At 39.9% G+C, this 24495-nt stretch overlaps 1 protein-coding gene across 2 annotated transcripts in view; it reads right to left on the reverse strand.

Annotated features, from left to right (window-relative positions):
• The window catches only part of WWC2 (WW and C2 domain containing 2), an 84508-nt gene that overhangs the window by 34583 nt on the left and 25430 nt on the right, over positions 1-24495 (reverse strand). For both annotated transcript variants that reach the window (XR_001554899.2, XM_015861415.2), the window contains exons 2-8: positions 23583-23692; positions 12186-12389; positions 11245-11321; positions 6653-6732; positions 3553-3682; positions 2663-2809; positions 1677-1750 (exon numbers count right to left, since the gene is read on the reverse strand). Coding sequence is in view for 1 of the 2 variants with exons in the window: in XM_015861415.2 (XP_015716901.1) it covers positions 1677-1750; positions 2663-2809; positions 3553-3682; positions 6653-6732; positions 11245-11321; positions 12186-12389; positions 23583-23692 (822 nt within the window). In the remaining variant the exon portion in view is untranslated. The remainder of the gene's footprint in view (positions 1-1676; positions 1751-2662; positions 2810-3552; positions 3683-6652; positions 6733-11244; positions 11322-12185; positions 12390-23582; positions 23693-24495) is intronic.

Raw genomic sequence — 24495 nt, forward strand, 5'->3', positions numbered from 1 at the left:
AACACACTGATGCTATACAGATCAAATACGTGGTCATGCAAAAGATTAAGTATTTCATCTACTGCAATTTTGACTCATCTTGGTTAATTTGTGAGAAAGTAAGATTTTATGCTACAGTTGTCCAGACTCCAACTACCAGCTTTTCTAATAGCTAGACGTTGCACACCAATTACTGCCAGAGTGCCTTTTTGCTCCAGCATATGAGAGACAAAACACGACAGTGTGACTTGTCCTGATACCAAGAGGTCCCAACAGATGACAATCTGGTTACAGATAAAAGAAAACTGAGAGCAAGTGCCATTTATATAAATCTAGAGAACCATCTGACACAATATTATATACACGATGACTTTCAGCCAAAAGCACGAAAGTTCAGTGCTGAAGAAACACAATAGCTTTATCACTCTTAATCAATTGCATTGACTATATAACAAAGTTTTATGATCCATAATGATGATAGAAAAGATTACTATTGTTTCCAGCAAGAACAGCAGCTACTACTATATAAAGAATATACATCTGAGTTGTGGAAAGCAACTGTGCAGCCTCTCATCTTTAAAATATTAAAACTATTCAAGCTGCTACTTTGTACTTATAAGCTAATAATTCTCTTCATGGTTTTCTAATTGACCATGCCACAGTATTCTAAATGAATTAATAATTAAGTCACAAAGCAAGTGTCATTATAGACACAATTTTCAACTATGGAAAAATGCTAGTTCTTCTCTTATTGTCTTGGTTTTTAGTATTAAATAAAAAAGGAGCCTTGAGTGTGAGATAACTTTCTAGATTTATATTTCTTACATTACATAACAAAAAGCTTTAAGGTTTCTGAATAGCTGACATGCAATTTATTTATTAACATAATGTAAATCTTCCCTCAGTATTGTGCAGCTCTACTCCTCTGGTGTACCAGAATACAAGTTACTGTAACCTGGAATGTTCCACTTTCTGATGCCTATTCTTCAGTGCTGTGGCAATCCATCAAAACAGCACTGCTTTCAAGAGCGACCATTGCAGCCTTTTTTGAAAGACGTTTCACATTCATCAGTGGCGCAGTTCCTGATTTCCTCTCTCCCTGGGCTATTAAAAAAATAACTTCACAGCAAAAACAAGGATTTAAATTACTCTTAGTCAGGGCTGTGTGAGGCCCTGGGCAGCCTGGTCTAGTGGCTGGCAGCCCTGCCCATGGCAGGGGGTTGGAGCTTGATGATCTTTAATGTCCTTTCCAGCCCAAGCCATTCTATGATTCTAAGTCCCAGGTAAAAGAGATAATTAAACCTGCAAAATCTGAAGTGGAACTCTGCAGCATTATAGCTGAAGAACCATCAGCTGCATAGTAAACTGAAACGATGACTCCAAAGAAGAATTTAAATGGAAGCCTTTCACTGGAACACCAATTCACTCTATTTCCAAATCCTGAAACTGATACTGTAACTTTTCATTTCATTTCTTAACTTACATAACTTAGCATTAAATGTATAAACTACCGCTCAAAAGCACTGCTGGATCCTGAAAAGTCTGCGTTGCTTACAGGAGAAACATTTGGCATTAATGCCTACAGTGCGTCCACGAGGGCGTCCACTAGATGTCACTGCGAGCACAATGTTAGCATGGGAGAGATCGAAAGCGCCCGACTCAAGACTGTAATTTAACAAAGCGAGTAACCCCATTACCTTCTCTTTGCCTCTTCATATTGAAGACTTAGTCTGACCTTCTCTGCTAAATTGGATCTACTTCTTGTTCCAACCTATTGAAAAAAATATTAGCCTTATCACTGTGTAAAACCGTAAAACAAATGAACAATTCAAAACAAATGCCCAGGCTAGAAAAACTACTACTTAAAAAATGAAACCACACCCACCTTTGGCCATACACTTACTATGATATACACAGTTAGCAATATACTCAGTGCCGTTTTCTTCTCATACGGTTCATCTGCTTTTAATTACTGTCCTACCACGTTCCAGCAGAGTAAATTGTGCACACTTTCAAAGAGGTCTTGCATTGACTGAAACCCAACGTTCTGATCCACTCTGAACCCTCAGTGAACTCAAAATTCAGGGTTAAATAGATTACAGTCCATAGGCAAGCTTAGCCCTCTGTTTGGAAAACCCAGTACAAACTCTTCCTTATAAATGCAGCACACGGAGGTATAAAGAAGGTGCCAAAGTTAAGCACAGAATTCTGTCACTGTTAATATACTGCCAGTGAATCAGAGAAATTACTAATGACTCAATGAAGAGATGGTTCCCTTCTGTTTTTTCAGCTGTGGAAATGAAACTTCACAGTTAAATTTTGAGATCTTGTTTCTGAAAATTAAAGACATTTTCAGATCAAAGTAAGCCTGTAAGGTACAACATCCACATAGATGGATCCAAAAAATACTATTTACTTACATTCTTCTTCACTGTACTGGAACTACTTGATTAAATCAGATTGGCAGAAATGCTTTGTGCCAAATACGAGAAGTTCATCTGAATCCTGATTTAAATTTGAAGTGGAAAATCAGATAACTGATTCTAAGTAACTTTCTCTTAAATGTGCATATACATGTAACACCTATCAGCAACAGTAAACAGCCATTTGTAACAGCCAATTTAATTAATCGCAGTATTGTGATTCAATTTCTCTTCACGTTTGACAAAATGAAAATGCTCACCTCACCAGAAATGTCAGTCTGAGACCCTGTATCCAGAGTTTGTCTAGAATAACACAGCTGGGAATTCACAGAGCTGGAGCTCAGGTCTGGTTCCGACGTCCCAATATTCTGGTTAAGACTGAATTTCTCCTTCAGCTTTGCAAGACTCTGTCCAGGAAACAAAGAACAAGATGGTGTTAAACTGTCTCTGTACTTTCGCACAAGCTCTCTAGGGAAGCTGTTTTAGCAAGGGGTTGCACCAGATGATCTCCAGAGGTCCCCTCCAACCCCTGCCATTCTGTGAATCTGTTGATACTTTACAGTGTTTATACTGGTTTCTATTCAAAAGATACTTATCTAAAAGACCCCAGTATATGTATGCATCTTTTTACTCACATTAGACAATCCGTCCTTTTAACCAGGCAGTTCTGAAGTGACACTGAGTACAATCACACCATTCTGGTTCTTGCTGCCTCTCTCACTCTCTCTGTCCTTTACAAACCAATCAAATATTTGGTGGATGCACAATAAATAAATTAATAAATAATCTACTTTCAGAAATGAATGCAGAGCAATTTGGAGAACTCGTGCCCATTTAGAAAATGGTTACATATCTCAAAATACGTATCTCAGGTTGTGCCCACGTAATATTTTACTTAGTGTTTTAGAGGTTATATGCACCTTACCTACAAGTTCAGATACCTCTATTCTGACTGTCAAACAGGGACTTTTTGAATTAGGAAAGTCACAGGCTTCACTTTTAGCATCTCAAAAGAGTTTGACACTAGTTTGGCACATGGTTTTGCAAATCCCTCATGAAGTATAAAATGTACAGTACAGTATTTAGCATCATTTAATTTCCTCCTGATGAAACAAATCCACACAAAACTTATGCCAACCCTAAAAAGTACCTTCATTAAATCTTGTTTTTCTCTCTCCCCTGAACTTATCGCCTTTCTAATGGATTTCAGTTCACTCAGGATGGCTTTGGCCTCACACAGTTCATACCCGCTCTGGCCTCCAGACATTTTTTGGTCAATTCTGTGGAAAGAAGAGCATATTAATACTGCATGCTGCAAATAATGTTAACATCTCTGCTGTTCCATTTCGCAAGAGCTTAGTCAGAGAACAGAAGGGCAAGGTAACATAATATTTCCTTTAGCGGACATGCAAAGAGAAAAAAGATGCTGAAACCTGCATTAAAATACTTTCTGTGTGGCAAAAATGTCAAGGTATCCAATACACACACAGTGGATGGGTTCTGTTGGAGCAGGAAATGTTAAGAAAAGGAAAAAAGAGCACACTGACATTAAAACCACTTATTCAGTCTTAGAGACATGTGGTGCACAGAGCATTACCTGAAGTAATACTCCTACACATGCTACCAGGAGTACAACATACTGCTGTCAACATGATCAAAAATCCTTTGCCCACCCTAATTCTCTGCAACACAGAATCAACACTGGGGATGACTTTTATACTGTTAGCTACTTGCAATACTTATAGAAGCAAAATATATTACGGGCAGTATTCCACTAACCAGACCCACCACACGACATCCAGACATGCAAGCTTGTAGCTACTAACTGTTCTTGCAGAGAAGACATGTAACCATATTCTCCCCTCAGCTTCCACTTCATTTACCCTAATCCTAAGTACTAACCACCTAGAGCAGCTGCTGTGCTCACCCAGTCACCAGGCTCTCTTTACTCACTAAATCTATGGATAATATGTCACACACTGGATAATTACTGAGCTATGGGAATATCAGTAAATAAAATAAAATAAAATAAAATAAAATAAAATAAAATAAAATAAAATAAAATAAAATAAAATAAAATAAAATAAAATAAAATAAAATAGAGACTTAAAGTTAGAGATGTATTTCTTCACTTTGGTTTTTACGTATTGGCTTCAAAGAATCAAGCTTGTAAAACTACAGGTCGGAGAAATGCGTTAACTGAATAGTTTATAGCACCATACAAATGGCTGCAGCTGTGCTTCACAAAATTAAAAACAACAGGCATCTTCGCCATCTACTAGAGAATACATTCCTTTATCGTACAATTGGTTTTCTACTTTTATCATCAGCCATCATCCTTCTACAAGACATTAACCTTGTGAGTGAGGAATGAACAATTGAGCGCCAACATAAAACACCTGAAACAGAGTATTCTATTTTTCTTTTAATTCTGTGCACAAATAAATCAAGATTCTAAAGCAGTCATTAAAGACATGAGAGTATCTTTTTTCCTTTCCCCACATTTCAGTTTTTCTGCACAACAGAACTAAATTTGAGTAAAAAACATGACTCTGCACTCAGATTCCTACTCAGGGATGTATTTGTTTCAACTCGAAAGTTCCCCAAACTCTTTCATAAGTATGCACACACCTACTCTCCAACAGCACTCAATTTCTGGTAACCTACACCAAGTTGCCAAGGTCAGACAGATACAGGATATGCCAACAATCGCAATCGTGAATGAAGGCTCGGGTAATAAATACACCACATGCTGCCTACTAACGCGCCGTGCCATATTCAAAGTGCAACTGCTTTATTCTATATATAATTAAGATGGACATGAGGGATCTCTGACATATACGATATTCCTTCTCCCTGTTTTAAATTAATGGGATTAGTACTGTTCAAAAGCGGCTGACTGAATTTTTTAAAACAAACGCCCATTGTGTTTCTGTGGAATGCTGTTGACAGTTTCTGAAACATGCTTTGGATTCCTATCAAAATGGCCTGTGAGCAAGCTGCTTTAAAACAATACTTCATTGTTGAATTAATATAATAAAACCAGCATGATTGGCTAACCTTTAATCTTGGGACAGAAGTGTGAGTTTTTATTACCTTCAGCTTTAGAATCAATATGTCTTTCTCTTCTAAACTTTGCTTTGAAATCCAATTCATGTTTAAATAAATTCAATCAGTTACCTTTTTCTCCCCTCACTCTACTCTAGTCTTTATGTATTTAAATAACAGAAAAAAATCTCACATTTCTGCCTTAGTCAAAATGAAAGAAGACAGTGACTTCACTGGCATCCTCCTAAGGTGCTGAAGGGCTTCGGTTCCCAATCTACTGGAACGGGTTGCCCAAGGAGGCTGTGGATGCCCCATCCCTAGAGGCATTCAAGGCCAGGCTGGATGTGGCTCTGGGCAGCCTGGTCTGGTGGGTGGCAACCCTGCACATAGCAGGGGGTTGAAACTACATGATCACTGTGGTCCTTTTCAACCCAGGCCAGTTTATGATTCCATTATTTTCATTCACCATTTTCCTGGACTACAATTTCTTTCTCCCCATTCAAATAGATAGACAGATAGATAGATAGATAGATATCCTACTGTATAAAACTGATCTATTACTATTCCAGGGCCCAACTAAGTCAGGAGCAGCACAGACTGCTCAGACTGAAAATAAAACAAATAAATACATAAATAAATGGGTTTCTAGTAATCCAATTTGGATACCCAAAATGCTCCCCTGGCTCAGCCCTTTGCAGCCCAGGCATCACAGCAGCTGGAACAAAGTACCCTGAAACTGTGGCTCATTTCAAACCTGGCACAGTTCTGCCATCATTTATACCTCTGAGATTGACATCTTCTTCTTTCTCTCTGAGTTCAGATGTGGGGAAGAAAAAAGACAGACCTAATTACTTCCTTCAGTTTTTAGCGTGTTTTATTCGTTTGCTTGTTTTGTTAAATGGGACGCACAGAGCAGCTAAATTCCTCCTAGGAACCCTTAACCGCTGACTTTCCTTCTGCCTCTTTGCAGCCTACCTCTTTTGTGGAAAAAGTAGAAGGAGGAACAGATTTCTCATGTTAACACTTGCATAATAGGTTTGCAATTTCTACAGATTTCCTATTCCTTAACTTCAACAGAAAGAGTTGCAGACTCTCACGTTTCCCATAATAATCTCACATAAGATGCATTCACTTCTAAGACAGAAAAAAAAAGGTTCACACAATCGAATGAAGTCAACTTCAACTATTATTTTATTACTCACTGTTGCAGTGTTTCAAAGCCCTGCTCCTTGTACAGCAGCTCCTGCTTCATCTGAGAGAGTTCCCTCTTCAGCTTCTTAACCTTGTGTTAAATCAAAGCAAGACTTAGAAAATTCCTCTTGTTAAACGGTGTAACACACGGCTTTGAACAATTAGCATACCCGCTACTTCGGGTGAGGAAAATAAAGAAAGAGTAAATTGCTCTACTGACACACATTAAAAACAAAAAGATCCGTTCTCTTCTTTACGTCTATGGGCAACATGCTTTAGTATTAAAGGGACACAAGCAGATTAAATCACATTCCTTATTTGTATTGATACCACACTGTGTTATTAAACCTGAGAGAACTTTAGCAAGTAATTTACTTCTCCTTGTTAAGCATGCATTCCAACTGTCCTACAGGGACATTCCTGCTTATTTTAAAGCTTACTGTATTTTCATATTCTCATTCCAGGAAGCTCTCAAGTCATTTACACTGTAAAAACAAAGTGTGGACTCTGCTTCTTTCTATGAATTATCCTTTCTCATAAAGCTTTTCAGGCACGGGATCCCAAAATACGTAACTCACATTCACTTAACTCAAAGACAACAATAGCTAAATACGTTGGGATCACAGAGATATGCATCTACGTAATAGAACTGTCTTTGGGAAACCATTCCCTCCTTTCCCTCAATTTGCATGCTCACATGCTTTTTAACATTAATATTCCATATAAAATGCTTATGAATTAAGATGAAATTAAATGGAGAGTTGGTAATCTGTTTGTTGTTTTTGTTCTTTTTAATGTGACAGTTTCCAAACAAGCTAACAGTTTCTGGACTCAATGAGCAGTGCACTTTTAACACAAACTAAAATTCACCCGCAGTACAAACAGAGAAAGAAAAGCGTACATGACGTGTGGAGTCCCCAATGTTGGTATTTACACACCAACATCTGCCTGATTTGCACTCCATGTAACGGCCAGATGTTTTTTCCCCTCACTTTCCAATCAGTAAGGTGAGAAAAGGAAAAGTCCACAAGAAGTCTCCTGCTCTCACTACCACATAGAAATGCTTGATGTTTTTATGTAGGCCTTCAGACATTGAACTCCATCTTGAAAAAATGAGCATATTAAAAAAAGGAATTTTTACCACTTCAGCTGAAAATGATTTCAAAATGACGGTTCCAAATCCCTTTGCTGCCACCTCTTCTTAGTTTGCCTACTTCGTGCTATTATTTAAACCAAGAAGTGTCATAACCAGCGTGCCAGGAAACCAGAAGTAGGAAGCATCAGCAGCTGCTGGAGCTTTCCATGAGACTTTAAATGCCTCATATGTGTTTCTACATATAGATTTCTGATTTATACTTAAGCATTCAAGTTTGTAACTTCTGGCCAATGACTTTTCTTTGACAGAAACAAAATGCTGCTTGCAAGCTCCATTTTTTTCCAAAGCAAATCTGTTAACCAGATAATTAGGGTTAGGTTCAGGCTTTTAGAAACTACAACCACTAGCTGCTATAGTTGACAGAAATCTGTTTTTATTTTGACTATACAGATTATTTAGCATGATACATTGGCAGTGTCCCTATCAACACGTTCATCTCTCCTGAACTACTTTTTCCCTGACCAGTGTGACACTTTCCTACAGTTAAGAAGAGCAGAGAACTAAATGAGAATTTTTCAGCTCCGGGAATAATCTCTCTCATGTATTACAAGCAAGGCTGTAGAAAGCAAACAGACATCACTACTGGGTTTCAGGTAAAGTAACGTGAAATATGAAAAGCCCTTAACTTTGCTGAGAAATGAAGAATGACTACACTTTACTTTAATCTGAAATGCGAATTGACTGTAATTGCGGATGGCGTACTCGCTTTCAACTCTGAGTGTTGGATCTTTCTGAAGCCTTTACATTTTCCTCAAGATCATCTTCTGAGTGTCCTCTGCTGTAATTCATCATCATTTTATTATCGGGAAATGTGAGTTAGGTATGTTACCACAGAAGGACATGACATACATGATAATAGAGGCTCGGTGTTTACTGCACTGTAGGTCGCATTAAAATACCCTTGTGTTCCTTCCCTTCTCCTTTAAAACTTTTATAATCCCACTTTTCACAACTCTTCACTTGGACTAACCTTCACCCACATCCTACCACATCTGCACACCTTATTAAGCCACCTAACAGACCTCTTGCTTCCTCCATCCTTCCATGCTAACCCCTTCTATCCCCAGTACTTGAGCACTAATAGAACATCAGAAAACACTCCTGTTATCTTATAAAGGTTCATCCCCTCCTTGTTGCATAAAGTAGTCTTTAATCATGTATCAAATTTTTGCCCCTGCTTATTTCATTCAGCAGCTGGCATATTTCTGTCATATATTCTCCATGACATATTGTGCAATAGGCAAGTCATGTATCCAAAAGGTTCCGTATGCATATATTAAGCACAGCTAACAAGAAAAAGGCCAAAGGCTAGTTCAGAACTTCCTCAAATGCTGAGGTTTCCCCCCAGCCACCATTAACCTGATGATGCCAGTAAACCTCAGCAAGTGTGTGTGTGAGAGAGAAACAGGTTTAGTACATCTGACCTAATAGTTCACTAATCAATGTGCAAATTCTAACTAGTTGGCCTACAGCTTGCTAATGGCTAACTTTGTTTCCCATTAAGTCCATGCATGCATATACTGCAGAATGCCACAAGGCTGAATATTAGCAAAGCATCCTCAAACATTCAAATAAGGGTGAACTATGATATAATACAGTCATACCTCTCTTGCCATCTTCCTTGAAAACCACTTTCCAGCCCTAGCATCACAGGGCTCCACTTTTTCTTATCTCAATGACTCTCAAATCCAGAGGGTTTGAAGATAACACACTTTATGCTGATACAGATATTCTTGGACTGCACCCTTCTAAACTCTGCAGACAAGATTCAGGTCACCTATTTTAGGCACATATGCAACTTGGACTTTGCAATGCCAATAAATCCGGCATTGAGAACCAGTAGCATGTTAGGTTCCTTGACACCAACAAGCAATGAAGAGAAAAACACTCCAGAAACTGACCGGCTGTGATCAGCACATCTGCCTCTCCCCTGAGCAAATGGACAATGTGTAGACCCATAGCTAAGATGTAATTCAGTACTGATGCATTCCAAGCTGGGAACTGATTAGATTTAAGTAATAGGAAAAGTAAGCATAGGAACACATCTGAATTTTCTCCTCTGGCTCATAGGAGACTATATTTACATTTGGTCACATTCATTGTTCTTCAGCAATACCTTTATTTCCCAAATATACCAGTGATTCCTTTGCCAATGGGAAACCACATTTTACTTCTGCAATGACTTTAGAAATAATCTGTAGCCTTGTCTTTTCATTCTTGTTCTCAACCAGGGACCTTATAACTGTAGATTCTACTCCTGAGCTTCCAAAATTTTTGCTCCAATAGTTTTGGTGCTGAAATAGGTTTTCTTATTAATGACTTCCCCCTCTACTTAAGAAATAAGGGGCTACAGACTGAGATTTCTAAGAAGGAACAGGCTGTTAAAGCAGTAGGGAGGGCAGCAAATGGACAACAGTCTTACAGTGTATTTTATCTCTGATTTACACTGTTTTAAAATGTTATTAAGCCACTCCACGATTCCTTTTAAACAATACTTGTTTAGACTCCTAATCATCACACTAAGGTGAAGAATGATGTTATTCTCCGGGGCTTCTGGGCGCCGCACTGTGCAGAAGACAGAAGGGGGCAATGGAAGAGCTCAGTAATTGACATCTCTTTGCTCACACAGAATTTGTATCCCAGCGCCGTTCAAGGACTATGCACAGAGGTTCTGCCCTTTTAACCTGCATGGTTTGATCAGATTCTTGTCATTACTAACTGCAGAAAGTTCCGGTTCCACTGAACACATATGAACATGTGCCACAGCTTAAATAAATGAATTGCCTACGTAGATTTCAAATGTGCTCCACAGTTTCCTCCTTATTCAAGATGAATCCACTAGAGACTGACCTGTGAGTGACAGTTCTTCACATGGTGTCTGTTAGTGACCATACTGGAAGAAGTTGATCACATAAAGAATTTTGCATGTTAGCGATTTCAGAGAGTGAATGAAAACTTCTACTCTCCATCTGAATGGTTTCATTTTGACACATTTTCACACCATCACTACAGAAATGTTGAGGCAGTTCATGTAGCTAACAGCACATTTCTTGCAGAAGAAAGATTGCGTACAATCATCCAGATGCATCTCGTTTTGGTCTGCTACCTTTTTATTTTCACCTAATGATTTTTTTCTTTTTAAGCAAAATGGTAAAAGTAAGAACAGATAAGAGATTTATATAAATCCACATCTGATTAGACTACCTGTCAAAGCTTCACCAAAGTGCGTTCTCTAGATTTAGCTGAATCAGCTTTAAAAATTTATTTAAAAATTCATTTCAAGCTCATGGTTTTTAATATTTTTAATATTCACATTAAATAATATTTAATGAGAATATTAGGTTTCAGTATTGGGGTGCAAAGTACCTCTGCTAGTTCAACCTCTGCATTCTATAGTCAGAAACCCGGCATACAGAGTACAAATGAATACGAATTAAGAACTCTCACCCTTAATCTTGTAGTAGAGATTTCAGCCTTCAGAATGTCAGGGTCATACTTTGTGCTTGATGAAGAGCCTGAGAATACTTTAAAATAATAATAATAATAAAAACAACAGGACAAGTATTTAAACATTTTTAAATCATTAATTAATCCTTTTCCTTGGCATATCCACATTGATCTAAAGCTACAAAGTACAGAAAAACTGCAATACTTTACAAATCTATATCCTTTCATAGAGTAGTCAGCACTGCAGCTTGGCAGTCATTAATGGGTATGATCTCACCTCAAGCGCTACGTGCAGTTTTAGATGCCACAACATAAGAAGAACATAAAGCTGTCAGAGAGCTCCGAAGGAGGGATACAGAGGTGGTTAAGGGTCTGGTGGACATCCGCCTCTAAGAGAGTGATGTGGCTAACAAAACAAATACAGGCCTCTGAAAGCTCTTCACCATGCTAATCCCTTGACCAGTACTATAACATACATCTTTATTTTACCCCTAATTCACACATGATGTAAAACTACTGTGTGAAGCAGCAGCAAACGCATTTTTTGGTCCACTGCAGGTACCTGTCAACACAGTAGGGTCATTTCAGTATGCAGCCAGGAAGTGCAGGAGAACCTATTTACTTTGAACCTAGATTTGGTAGAATTTTGTTCTGACAAACTGTGTGACAAAACAGAGTTCAGAGCTGACTGCTCTAAACCACTGCTCAAAGCAGTTCAATTGTACCAGACTGGAGAGAGTTCTTTCCAGCAGAATATCTTGGTATTAAAAAAAAAAAAAAGAGAGAAAAAAAAAAAAAAGGAAAAGAAAAAGGATGCTATCTCTAAAAAAGCCCGAGTACAAGATGTTCATAGCAAACCTTGAAACCCATCCCAAAGCGAAACAGGATCCCCTGCAGGGCACAGATCAAAGAGGTTACATTGTATTTCCTACTGTACTTACAGCTTGTACGAGAGCTTGATTTTTCTTTGTAGGCATCATTCAACCGTACATACTCATCCAGTGCGAGTGCTAGCCTCTGTTCTTTCACCTGGTACAGTTCCTTCTGAGTGCTGAGAGCATCCTGGGCTACCATAAGATAATCTTTCAGCATTCTCTCTTGTTCTTGCCTCCATTGTTTCCTGGGATCTTCTATTTGTGTCGTTTCTTTATAGGAGGGAAAAGGAAGAATTGAAAGGTATTTCTGCTGAAGTCTTCACAGCTAAATTGTTACTTTGCTTAGAACCCACAGTTTTAGGAGTCTGAGCCATACCCTGACTTTGGTTATTAAGCAGCTGCTCAGTTTTATCAGGGTTTTTTTTGCCACAACTCTGTGTGAGAGAAACAGTATTTAAGTGGTCACTTGTTAAATCAGAATTGGGTACAACATGTAACGCTGTATGGCGATGATTCCTACACTCCTAAAGCTGAGTTAAAAATGCCCACAAACTTTTCACTCATAGTTTTTGCATACAAGTTGCTGGAAATCACAGGATCAATAAAGGGTCTCAGAACGACATTTAAAAACTGAATGCATTTCTGAAGGAAAAAAATGAAACGTCATCTTAGTTATTGCATTTTTTCAAAATACTCTCCCCCACTTCATTGATTTTTACAGCCACACGTTATTCATGCTTTATTGTGGTTATCTCTCTCCTTCTCTACAAAAACAGTCTTTATGTTTATCTTTTCCACTGTAACTGAACGAACAGAACATTAATTCTTAACATCAACTCTCCCACCTCCATTCCTACCACCATGAGGCATCCGATCCAAGATATAACAGTTTTATTTACAGTCAATAGCAGGGTATCCTCAGACAGAAAGTCATTCCAGCTAAGACAGGTGCCTAAGATATATGGGACCAATTGCCTTTCTGAACAATCTCCTCCTTCCCACCGACTACCCAGGAAATAGAAGCAAATAAGTGGGAACAGATTTTAGGTTAACCACGTTAACTCAAGTAGCCCCACAGAAAAAAAGCATGAGACGTATTAAGAAAAAGCAGAAGAAAAGGCCATTCTCTGGCTTAAGTTTTCTGCCACTTTAATTCTCTGAATTGTTTCGCTGTGAGAACTAATGCAGGGGGGAAAAAAAGCAGGAACGTGTAGCTGAAGACATGGGGGGAAAAGAGCCAACCTGATTGCTCTGACCTGTATCTCAACTGCGCTCTTGGGGAGAAGGCACTCTCTCAACTACATATCTGAAAACAGATTTTCTAAGTGCAAAAGCTGATAAGGACAGCGTCTGCTTAATAGCAATTTCCCACAATAGCTAACTGCTGGTTCTTCCAAAGCTCTTCTCGGTGCTAATATCACATAAACCAAAGACGTGGATATAAAAAGAAGCTTCCCGCAAAACTAACTCCATAAAATCTTGAACTGGCAGCATAACGTAACCACTGATGCTTTGACAAACACACAAGGAGCACCCCCTGTGCTGGGGGGGACCATTTCCGCCACTTACAAACATGCAAAGCTTCTTTAATTCTCCTTGGGAAGGTACTTCTTAGACATACGCAGCGGAAGCACACAGACTAGAAATCATATGAAGCCAAGTGTGGTGCATAAAAGATTAAAGCAGAGCAGCTTTACGTACAGTGGTTTTTGCAATAACCCCAACAAGAACCACCTCCAAAAAATCACAGCCGTGTTACAGCCACCTGCTCTGTTCCACAAGGATATCAGGAGCACAAAGAAGCAAATCAATACCTTTTCTCTCGTAAACAGTCAGCACATGTCCCGGTCTGTGGCCACTTACTGCCATTGTGCTTTAACACACCTCCACACTGGCAGTTATTTACACAAGATGAGAAGTGCCTGCTTCCAGAGGTGTCCTTTTTTGTGTAGCAGAATGAAGAGGCGAAGCAGGATTCTCATGGGTCAGTGATCAAATAGGATAAATGCCCTTACGTTGTTTTTTTTTTTTAAGTAAGAATGTAACGACATGATTGTGTTTTAAGAGTGCAACCAGCAGCCACCAAATAATCGTACAAGACTGCGAGGCCTCATCTTCGAGCATGTTGTAGGTAATTGCCATGTAGGTTTTAAGTGAGGATTGCTCAACATGCAGCCCAAAGACCAAACGTAGCCTGCAGAGTCCTAAAATGTGGCCTACAGATGCCCTGTCCTTGCAACTGCAAGAGAAGGACAAAGCTGGTCAACAGCAGATGATTTTTTATTGCTGACAAATACAATCAAACATTTTCTTTTTGCCTCTCAAAGCAGCACATGCAAAACAACGCTACGGTAATACAACCTCACATCTTTTATTCAGATAGTCATAAACGAACCTAAGGTGACCCCACGTTTTATAGTGTCTCTTCAGCAAAGTAAGCTTGGATGACTGTCCGTGTAGGTACTGCACCATGTCTATCCCAGAACTAACATTCCCTCCAGCTTTCCCCAAGCAGGGAAGGCTTCCTTAACTATTTTTCACTCCACGTCTTCTCAAATATTGCAATGTGGAAAACCCCCCAAATTAAATCATCTTGTTTGGCAAGATGTTCACATACATAAACACGTACCTGTGCACTGCACCGAACGCTTCTCCATTTGTCATTTTTCAGTCATCTGAATTTTAAACAGCATCTTTACCACACAGATGGAAAAGAAGACAATACCACAATAACAGCAACAAAAAACACAGACGGAACTGTGGGTAACAATTCTGGTATTGTAATGCCACATTTTGAAAAGCACATCCATCTGAGCACATGCATCTCACAATAGCCCATGCTTTCTTGTTTTTAGAAGTTCTCCTTTCAAAGTCAAATACTTAGACATGGTAGAGAGGGAACAGCTCACTGAACGTTCCAAAGTGAGATGGGAAACCCTTCATCTTTAAACCACAGAGTGAAATTCAAGCCACAAATAAGATCCTTTCTTATTCTTCATCAGCTGTTAAATACAAACAAACTCTAGAGAGGCTCATTCCCTTTTTAGTACTGATAGATCTTTCCACCAGGTGACTACAACAGGATGCCTTACAGCCTTACATAAAGTAGATACAAATAATGGATGAAACAGACTGTGGGCTAAACAGATGGGGAGATGCTATTTCTTCTCGTCAGGTGAGGAGTAAACACTAATTATGAGACTAAGACAGAGCTCAGTAGTTGTATCTGTTCTGGAAAATGCTAACAGGACTTCCAGCATCAGCAGTGGATGAGAGACAAACCACCCCTGGGCAGGACCTCCCCAACACCTTTAGCATCACTGGATAGCTAAATACTGGATAGCTAAATACAAGAGCTCAGCTGTTTCTTTTGGCCACTGTACCTTCCGTGGCATAAACTTGGATGTGAACAAAAGGCATATCCTTAAAACGGGTCTTTAAACAACAAAGAACAGTACGTCAGGATCTGTCAGGTGCACTGACTAGAGATTTATTAAAAGCAAACAAACAAACTTCATTTATAACATCCCCTCTTCAATCATAGCATAAAATAATAAACTCTAGTAAAAGAATGCACATTGCAGGGGATGAGACGAAATTTAATATTCACGTTACATGTTCCTAATTTGATTTGGTTTTAGTATCATTTAGCAAAACTACTTATGAAGCAAAATTACTGAATTCTATTAAGAGATCTTGATTTAAAACCAATTAATTTAACTTAAATTACTGCAGGTACACAGAAACAAACTTATGAACCAACAATTTCCTTCTGTTTTTTAGTTGTGAAGTGGCAGAACAGCATACATAGCAGGACAGCACGCTCTACACAAGGACATTCCTGAGAACTGAAATTATCACAGCCTTGCAACGTAAAAGATCAAGCTGTGTTGGCTTTAATCATCCTGCTATTAATGAAATGCAATCTTCCTGGCTCACTGCCAGTCAGGTTTGATGCACTTAGACTGAGTAAAGAATGTGACCAGAACAACAACTCAAAGCCAAAATGTCAGGACTTACCTTACTGCCCTTGAAGCGAGTTCTAACCAAAGGAATAAACAAAGCTCTTCAAGGTATAACGTTACACGTGCTCCACATAATTATACATGGGATATATATAATACATAGGACATATGGGATTTTTTTTTATTAGATAGTCAAGATGTTATGTTTCTCTCTGCTTATCCAGACGGCCTGCCAAATTTTTACAGTCTGCTTCAGCAGAAGGAAACTATTACCTTATCAGCGGTAGATCGTATTTTTCTAAAACACATGGAATTAAAATCCCACTAGAAAATCCCACAGGGAAGGGAACAGCTCCCTGACGCCCCACTGCTAGACATAAGAGAATTGGACATTTTACTACAGGATTAACAATACGTGGAAGCAATAGTTTTTCCAGCATCTCCCCTTGCCAAATAAAATAATAGTGGCAATTGGCTCTAGAATGACCCACATGTAATCTGTCTTCAGTCAGGCAGGTTGCATTTATGCAACACAGTTGAGAGAGCAAGTACTCTGAATGTACTCTGAATGGGGGGGCCCTACCAAAAAGAAAATGCTGGAGATGACAGATCAGCACTTGAGGAGGACACATGCACGGCAGGCAAACACCATCCTATTATACTTCTCATCCAGATGACAAATCTCTCACGTGTTTAATCACATGCCCATGTTATTCCAATAAATGTAACAGGACCACCATCTCAGAAGAGCAGGCCACAGCCTGGTATTCCAAGGGAAACCAGCTGACCTGGCTAGAAATGAGGAGCAGAGACACAGGACCTGTCCGGCTGTCATCAGAACCTGTTCCTGGGGCTGTGGGTTGTACCACGTTTTCTCACCCATATTCCCCAATATGGTCCATTCATGTGTTGCTTTTCGCAGGTTCTGGTGTCCACCCAACCCTGCACAAAGCCTGTTCATCACACTGGGTCCACCTGAACACCCAATGGGCCAAAACCTGAACATAAAAGTATCTGTATAGTTTCCTGGCAGGATAGGTGAATTGTGTCAGGTTACTGGAGATCCAAGTACCCAGTATAAAGAAGAAAGAATGGGGAATGTGGGTTGGTGTTCAAACAGTCCCTGATAGCCTTTTGTTGTGCTAACACTACAGCTATTCCACAGAATTGGTTTGAGAAGGAGGGCATATCTGTAAAACAGCTCACAACATGCCCATCAACGGCCCTATGGAACATATAACATCAGGAGAGGAAAAGTGGTATCTGATACCAACCACTGCGTGGTGATTCAAGTTAACTTAACGAAGGGTGGTGAAAGCAGTTTTATAAACAGCATTACATAATCGCTATGGATATGTTTATTCTACAAGTATATCCTGTGTTCCTTGATAAGCAAACTGGCTTTCAAATCTCCATTCTTTTGCCTGCCATCAGACAATAGTACAGTAGGAAAAAAACCAATGTAAACATTATTTCATCATACTTCACTTCTAACAAATATTGCAGATAGCTGAGATGCGAGCCCTAAAGAACAGTAAAGGAACAAAGGCGCTAGCAGTAGTTTCAGGGAGAATAACAGCGTGTTCCTGGACTAGCACAAGGAATGCAATTCATTGTTTACATACCAGAGGCTTTCCCAACAGTTTTTTTTTCCTTATTCCTTTTCTCTCCACTCCCTTTCTTTTAAAAATACTCAGTATTCAACCACAAGCAGTAAGAACGACAATTTGCACCCGTAAATTTGAGGAGGAATTCACAAAGAAATATTACATTGTTTCAAAAAGATGCATTTTTTTCAATAGGTACATAAAAATAAGGAGTAGCACGTTATAGAGAAGCAGTTTCAATAAGGCTGTGCAGCCCAACAAGATGACATATAGAGTGTCTTTAAAATGATCTAAAACACTGCTGGATACTCAGAGAAAATCACATTTTACCACATAATAAGATGGAATATGGGCGCTGAGGAGAGACATGAAGGTAAATTAGGTCATTCAGAGTATGAGTACGCTCTGAACTGAGCTCTGCAGTTTGTTTCCTGCCGGAGGACTCACACAAGAGCAATGTCTCCTCTCTTCCAGACACCTTCTTCACTCTTCCCTAAATTAATTCAGTGCTTGAACTGAGAAGCAGTGAGCAGGCTCAGCACCACCCTGCTTGTTGCTCTCTCTCCCCAGATGGGATGCAGGAGAGAATCAAAAAGGTAACACTCTGAGAATCTGTGAGTTGAGGCAAAGACGGTTCAAAAGGTAAAACAAATCTGGGCATACAAGCAAAGCAAATGAAGGAATTTACTTCTCATTCCTCATCAGCAGTTCAGTCACTCCCAGGAAAGCAGTGCTCATCATGTATTTCTTGTGGAGACTGATGCCAGCACTCCCAACATTCTCTTCTTCCTCCTCCCATCTTCTATCAGCTTTCACTGCTGAGCCATTCCTCTGCCCAGCCTGGGCCAGCAGTCCTGGTTCTGTCCCATTTCAGCTCCTTGTGCCTCCCAGCCCCCTCCTGGCAGGGCAGCATGAGGAGCTGAGAGATTCTCAGCTCTGCACAGCGCAGCGACTATTACCACAGGGTGCTATTGCCACTATTTTAAACAAAAACCAAAGCACAGCATCATACAAGCCTCTACAAAGAAAATTAACACTATCCCAGCCAAAACAAACAAAAGTGTTGGGGGTGCAGGGCAGGGAGAAAATTATATTGAATACAAAGGAGAGAACTGAGAGGAATGGGGGGGAAGATGCAATGGACTGAAATAGAGCTGGGTTAGGAGTGGCTATTGCTTCCCATCCTTATCTCTTAAATACAGCCACTCAGCTCCTTTCTAATACCTTTGCCACTAAGCAGTACCAACAGCAGAGTACTTGTTCTCTCAGTCAGAGAGATCAATGCCACGAAGCAAACAACCTCTTGCCTGGTTATTCCTGAGCCTGAAAATCAAGCTTGGAAGGAGATGAATTATTTAGGAATAAGCAGTGTATTGAAAGCAAGGCAGAATTTGTCCCAGCCCAGGACTCCCTCAGACTGCTTATGCCAAGCCAAAAATGTAGAAGTCTTTCAGATAAGCCAAGGTCTTAGAAAGAAAGGTTTAGAACGACAGGACTTTGAACTCTGCACATTCTCAAAATGTAAAGGAAACAACCCTCCCGAATACCTCTAATACTAATAAGGAAATGAACTGGCCATGTTACAAAGTGTTCTCTCAGATTTCAAGAATTTAAGACTGAAAATCAGAATCCCAACACTTCAATTTATTACCATGTTTTATAGCACACTGATATCTTCAGCAATATTTGAGGGCTCAAAGCTCTATGATAGAGCAATACATCTGTGTACATCTGTACTTGCTACCTTTACCCTTTTTTGGCTTTCATTCATCTTTAGATACTGAGATCTGTTATTTGGACCATTCAATAACAAACAAAACATCAGTGGAAGATGACACAGACTCAGTAAAATGTACCTGGAAGTTCTGCAGCTGAATCACAGAATTGTAGGGGTTGGAAGGGACCTCTAGAGATCACTGAGTCCAACCTCCCTGCCAAAGCAGGCTCCCTACACCACGTCACACAGGTGAAAAAGAACAATCTCAGTCACAAAGAAGACATCAGTAACCACCCTTCCTTTCAAATCAAAACCACAAACCCACTGAAGTTCTGCAGCTAACATCTGCAAACAAGCATATTTATGGTCTGAAGCCCCATCAACTCTTGGGACCTGCTCCTGGCCCAGAAAGGAGAACAAGCTTAAAGCTGACACTTCAGGTTCTCCCCTTCTTTAGCTGCCCATGGATGCACATCCCACACAATGAGCCTCACAAGAAAAGCCAAGCAGCAGTGGGGAAGGAAGGGGAGGAGGAGGGCTCACACACCTCAGGAAGCAGAGTGTTTGCCCATCGGCCTCATTCCCTACAGTCACATTGACATGATATGGGGGCAGGAACCCAGTGATGACAACTGCAACTGGCTCTAAGAACTGCACCTGGAAATCACGGCCTCGGAGCCAAAACTGCTTCCTGGCCAGCCTGCACAGGGCACACACCAGATGAAAGTTCAAGGGTGTCATTTCAAAATACCTTTAACCAGTGCTACCACACAAAGCTGTCCCCTGAGTCCACCTGAGTGTTCATTTCTATCCCCAGGTCACCTTCCCTCCCTTGCTTGCATAAAGAGGGGTGTGGGAAGGAGAACAAACAGCAACTTTTTTTTCCATGCCGGATTAGTTTCAACTCGAATCAGCTCCCTGATCTGATTCACTGTCTGGCCATGCAAATATTCATGCCAGTATAAGCAAAAACATTGCGGAGACAGAACAAAAGGCCAGAGGTAGCAACAGAGCAGGACCAATTCTTTCAGAGATTGTATCAGCTTAAAAGTGTTTGCAAACCTAATCTTAAAGAGCACAAATGTTTGCACCCACTTAAAGGCTGACGTTGAAAACCCTGTAGAAAAAACTGGAAAAATATGAAAGCGGTGGCTTTGCCTGTAGACGTATGAAATCAAGTGGAATAAGAGGTTTGTGTGACTTTTTGTATTGCTTTTTTAACCATATTATTCAGCAAAATCGAAAGCTAAAGAAAATGACCTGAAGTACACACGTGCAATGATAATTTTAAGAGTGACAGCACATGCTAAAAATCTTTGGACTCTCCCAAACCACAGTAAGAAGAATCCCACACAAAAGGAACTCCTTAGTCCCTGGTCACAAAGTAATATCCTTTGAACAAAAGGTGCTACTGAATCACAGGGTGAGCATTTAGGTTCTTAAGGGTATTAGCTACCCACATCATATGCACGCTCTGCCTTGACAGATGGCCTGTAATCTGGTCTCCCTTGAGGCTGAAAGCATCACATTAAGATTCCTAATTGGAGTAATACATTCATAAAATAATGACCTCAGTCAGTGTTTCCTGAAGTGGGTTACATCACCTCATAGAATCACAAGAAAGTCCCAAGGCAACCAGAGAGAGCAAGAAAAAAACGTAAATATATTAAAAGAATGACATAAAAATATACAAGATGACAGTAAAACAAAGTTATACTTAAACATATTGACACCAAATGCACAGTTTCTCAAGTTCAAGGGAGCATTCACGACTGCAGACTGCTCACAGCCAGCTCTTACCCTTTACTGCAGGAGGAAAAACTGAGCTGCCACTGGCAATCAAGGACAGTTGGCTTTTCTCAAATTTGTATAAGAGAAGGGAAAGTAAAGGGCTAAGGCAGTTAATTACACAGATGGGGAAGGCATGTACAAGCTTTTGTTCTAAGATCTGTTGATTCATATGATGAACTCTGTGGAGAAAGACCTCAGTGTCCTGGTGGAAAACAGGTCAGCCACAGCCAGCAGTGTACCCTTGTGTCCAAGAAGGTCAATGGGATCCCAGGGTGCAGGGCATGGACAGCACATCGAGGAGGTTGATCCTCCCCATCTGCTCTGTCTTGCTGGGGCCACATTTAGATTACTGTATCCAGATCTCAGCTCAACAGTTCAAAAAAGACAGGCACCTCCTAGAAGGAGTCCCATGGAGGGCCACAAAGATGATAAAACAGCCTCCTACATACAGGAGCATCTCCTGTATGAGGAAAGGCTGTGTGACCTGGGGTTATTTAGCCTGGGGAAAAGATGACCGTGAGGGGTCTGATAAACATTTATAAATATCTAAAGGGAGGTTAGAGTCATACAGATGAGACCAGGTTCTTCTTGGTGGTGTTTACTGATAGGACAAGGAGCAATGACCTAAAACTTGAACACACAGAGTTCTATATAAGCATGTAGAAGAAACTGCTTTCAGTAAGGGTGACAGAGCACTGGAACAGGCTGCCCAGAGTGGTTGTGGAGTTTCCTTCTATGGAGATATTAAAGACCTGTCTGGAATCCTACCTGCGCAACCTACTGTAGGGAACCTGCTTTAGCAAGGGGTTGGACTCCATGATCTCTTGAAGTCCCTCCCTTATAATCCCTGCAATTCTGTGGTGTAATATTTGAAGAATTTCACCTTTCATTGCAGAAATTTGGCAGAATTTTTAGAAGTTTTTTCCATTACAACATTGGAACTTCTGTCACGTCCCACCTTCAAAAGGAGTGCAGTAGGTCTTCACTTTTTAACATAAAAGAAGGCAACAACCAGAAGTAAGACACTCTGAATTTATAGTCTTTTGTGCTAAGCTCTAGCTTCCTGCTCATGGTTTAATGGTTTTGTCTGAGGAATCTGGACATCTATTGTGGCTAGTAAAACTGGCCAATCTTGATTTATCAGGCTTACAGCTGAACCCAATCAAAGGAGCTTAAATCAGCTCAGTGTCAGAGCAGACAACCAACCAGTCATTTAAATCACACTTTTGAATACACTGGCTGCATTGACAAGATAGCAGTTGACTACAACAGCAGCTTAGACATCCCGGCCTTGATTCATCCGCGCATACTTTTAAGATGCCTCTGGGAAACCAGCCTCCTCTTCAGCTTTTGTTCCTGAAGACCACTGGTCTCTCAGCCACCCCTGCCCTACCTAGTGATCCTCTGCAGGTGTCTCTGCTAATCTGAAGTATCTCAAAAAGCCGCAGACACTTAAATATTGTTTGAGTACGTTGCACTGTTAGTGCAAGTGCAGGCACCTACATTCAGGCATCCTAAATGGAATCCCTTCTATTATGTTACTGAAGATCATTTCTAAGATGAGAAAGGCATCAATCAGTATGAACTAACAAAGATGTAAAAAAGACGACAAATGCTTTCAGTAATACATTCATTTAGATATGTCTAACATGCACTGCATCTCAAAACTTTCTGCTATAATTTAGTATGGTTCAGATGTCTCGCATGCAATTAAAAATATATGTAGAAGTAGGTGCAGTCATCCTGCCTGTACCAGATTTTCTTGTATGCCTTATGAAGCCAATAACGTTACACAAAAGGTCAAATTTTCTCCAGCAATTTAATTCCTCATTCCCTTTCCAATTACCACAAAATACAGCATTATTTATAGACTGAATTGTATTCTACAACTTCCTTAGAACTGTGGGGCCTCTGACAGATTTCACATACAAATTACAAGCAGCCCCCACACTCCAAACTATCCAAACTAATAGCTCCTTTCAATAGATGGGCTGAAGTCAGTTTTTGGTTATTTGTATCTGACTGTACTCGTACCCATCAGTGCTCATCACTGAATATTTAACAGCCACTCAACATTCTACACTTTGCCAGTACAAACAGATGCAAACCTTCTTTATTTACCATTTATTACATGGACTTCCTCCACAGAAAAAGATGAAGAGTTACGTGAATAACTGTGCGCACACCTCCAACCAACCCCAAACCTACACACATGAACGTGGTAATTTGATGGCAGAAAATCATTAACTGTTACTATAATTACAACTCTCACATCAGAAATCTTTTCCTACTCTCAGTCATCCTTGAAGAAACTTCCCGGGAAAGTCTAATTGTGAAAAGTCTTTTTACACGATCAATACGGCAGACTGAATCTGATACTTACGGTTGATGTGATCGATATAGTACACACCAATCTGAGGATCATATGCAGCTTCCCATCCCCACGGCAGTTCATCCCCAACACAATCCGCGAATGACAAGGGCTTTGTTAATCTAAAAATAAAGGAACAAAGGTAAGTTTCTATCCCTTTCTAACTTGCTTGTTATTCGTATTAATTCCTAGTGTGACAAACTAAAGACAGTGTGGGGAGAGAAGATATATTCTGTCTCTACCTCCCCCTTCAAGTTTAGGCTCTTGATTATTTTCCCCCCATTTCGGCCTTCTGAATTCATCAACTCCAAGAACATAATACAAATTATTCCAAATATTTCCTAGTACAGGCACTCAAGTGAGAAATTCCCTGCATCATATTTCACATTGACAGCTTAAAATTAAAAAGCAACCAATAGCTTTTTAAAAAAACAGCACTTCTCTTTGTCCTCTGAAGAACTGGCCCTTCAACCTCGAGTCTGTGATGACACTACAAGATTTCAAGGTAATCTCTTCTAATGACCACAAAAAAATACAGAAAACATAACTGAGACACAGCTAGCAGTGCTCACCAGTTCAAGTACTTGAACAAAACTAACAGTAGTAGATATTTTACAAGCTTTATTTAATAGATAATCAGATGTTAATTACGTGTCCTCCGAAAAACGAAGCATATTAACATTTTTCATTTTAACAACCTGTTTGCAACAAGAAATAGTTTGGTAACCCAACTGAGGCTGAGCAAAGCTCAACATCGTGATGTTTTGTTGGCTTTGGGGAAAGAAACAAGTATTAAGTACTGAGTTTCCTCTTGATAAACCCCCAGCCACATCACCCATATTAATAGGAATGACAAGAGATTGAAGGCTTTATTATCAACATACTGCTAGTATGCAATTAGAATTTTTTAAACGCCACATTCCCC

Source organism: Coturnix japonica, chromosome 4, assembly GCF_001577835.2.
Source record: "Coturnix japonica isolate 7356 chromosome 4, Coturnix japonica 2.1, whole genome shotgun sequence".
Lineage (NCBI taxonomy): Eukaryota > Metazoa > Chordata > Aves > Galliformes > Phasianidae > Coturnix > Coturnix japonica.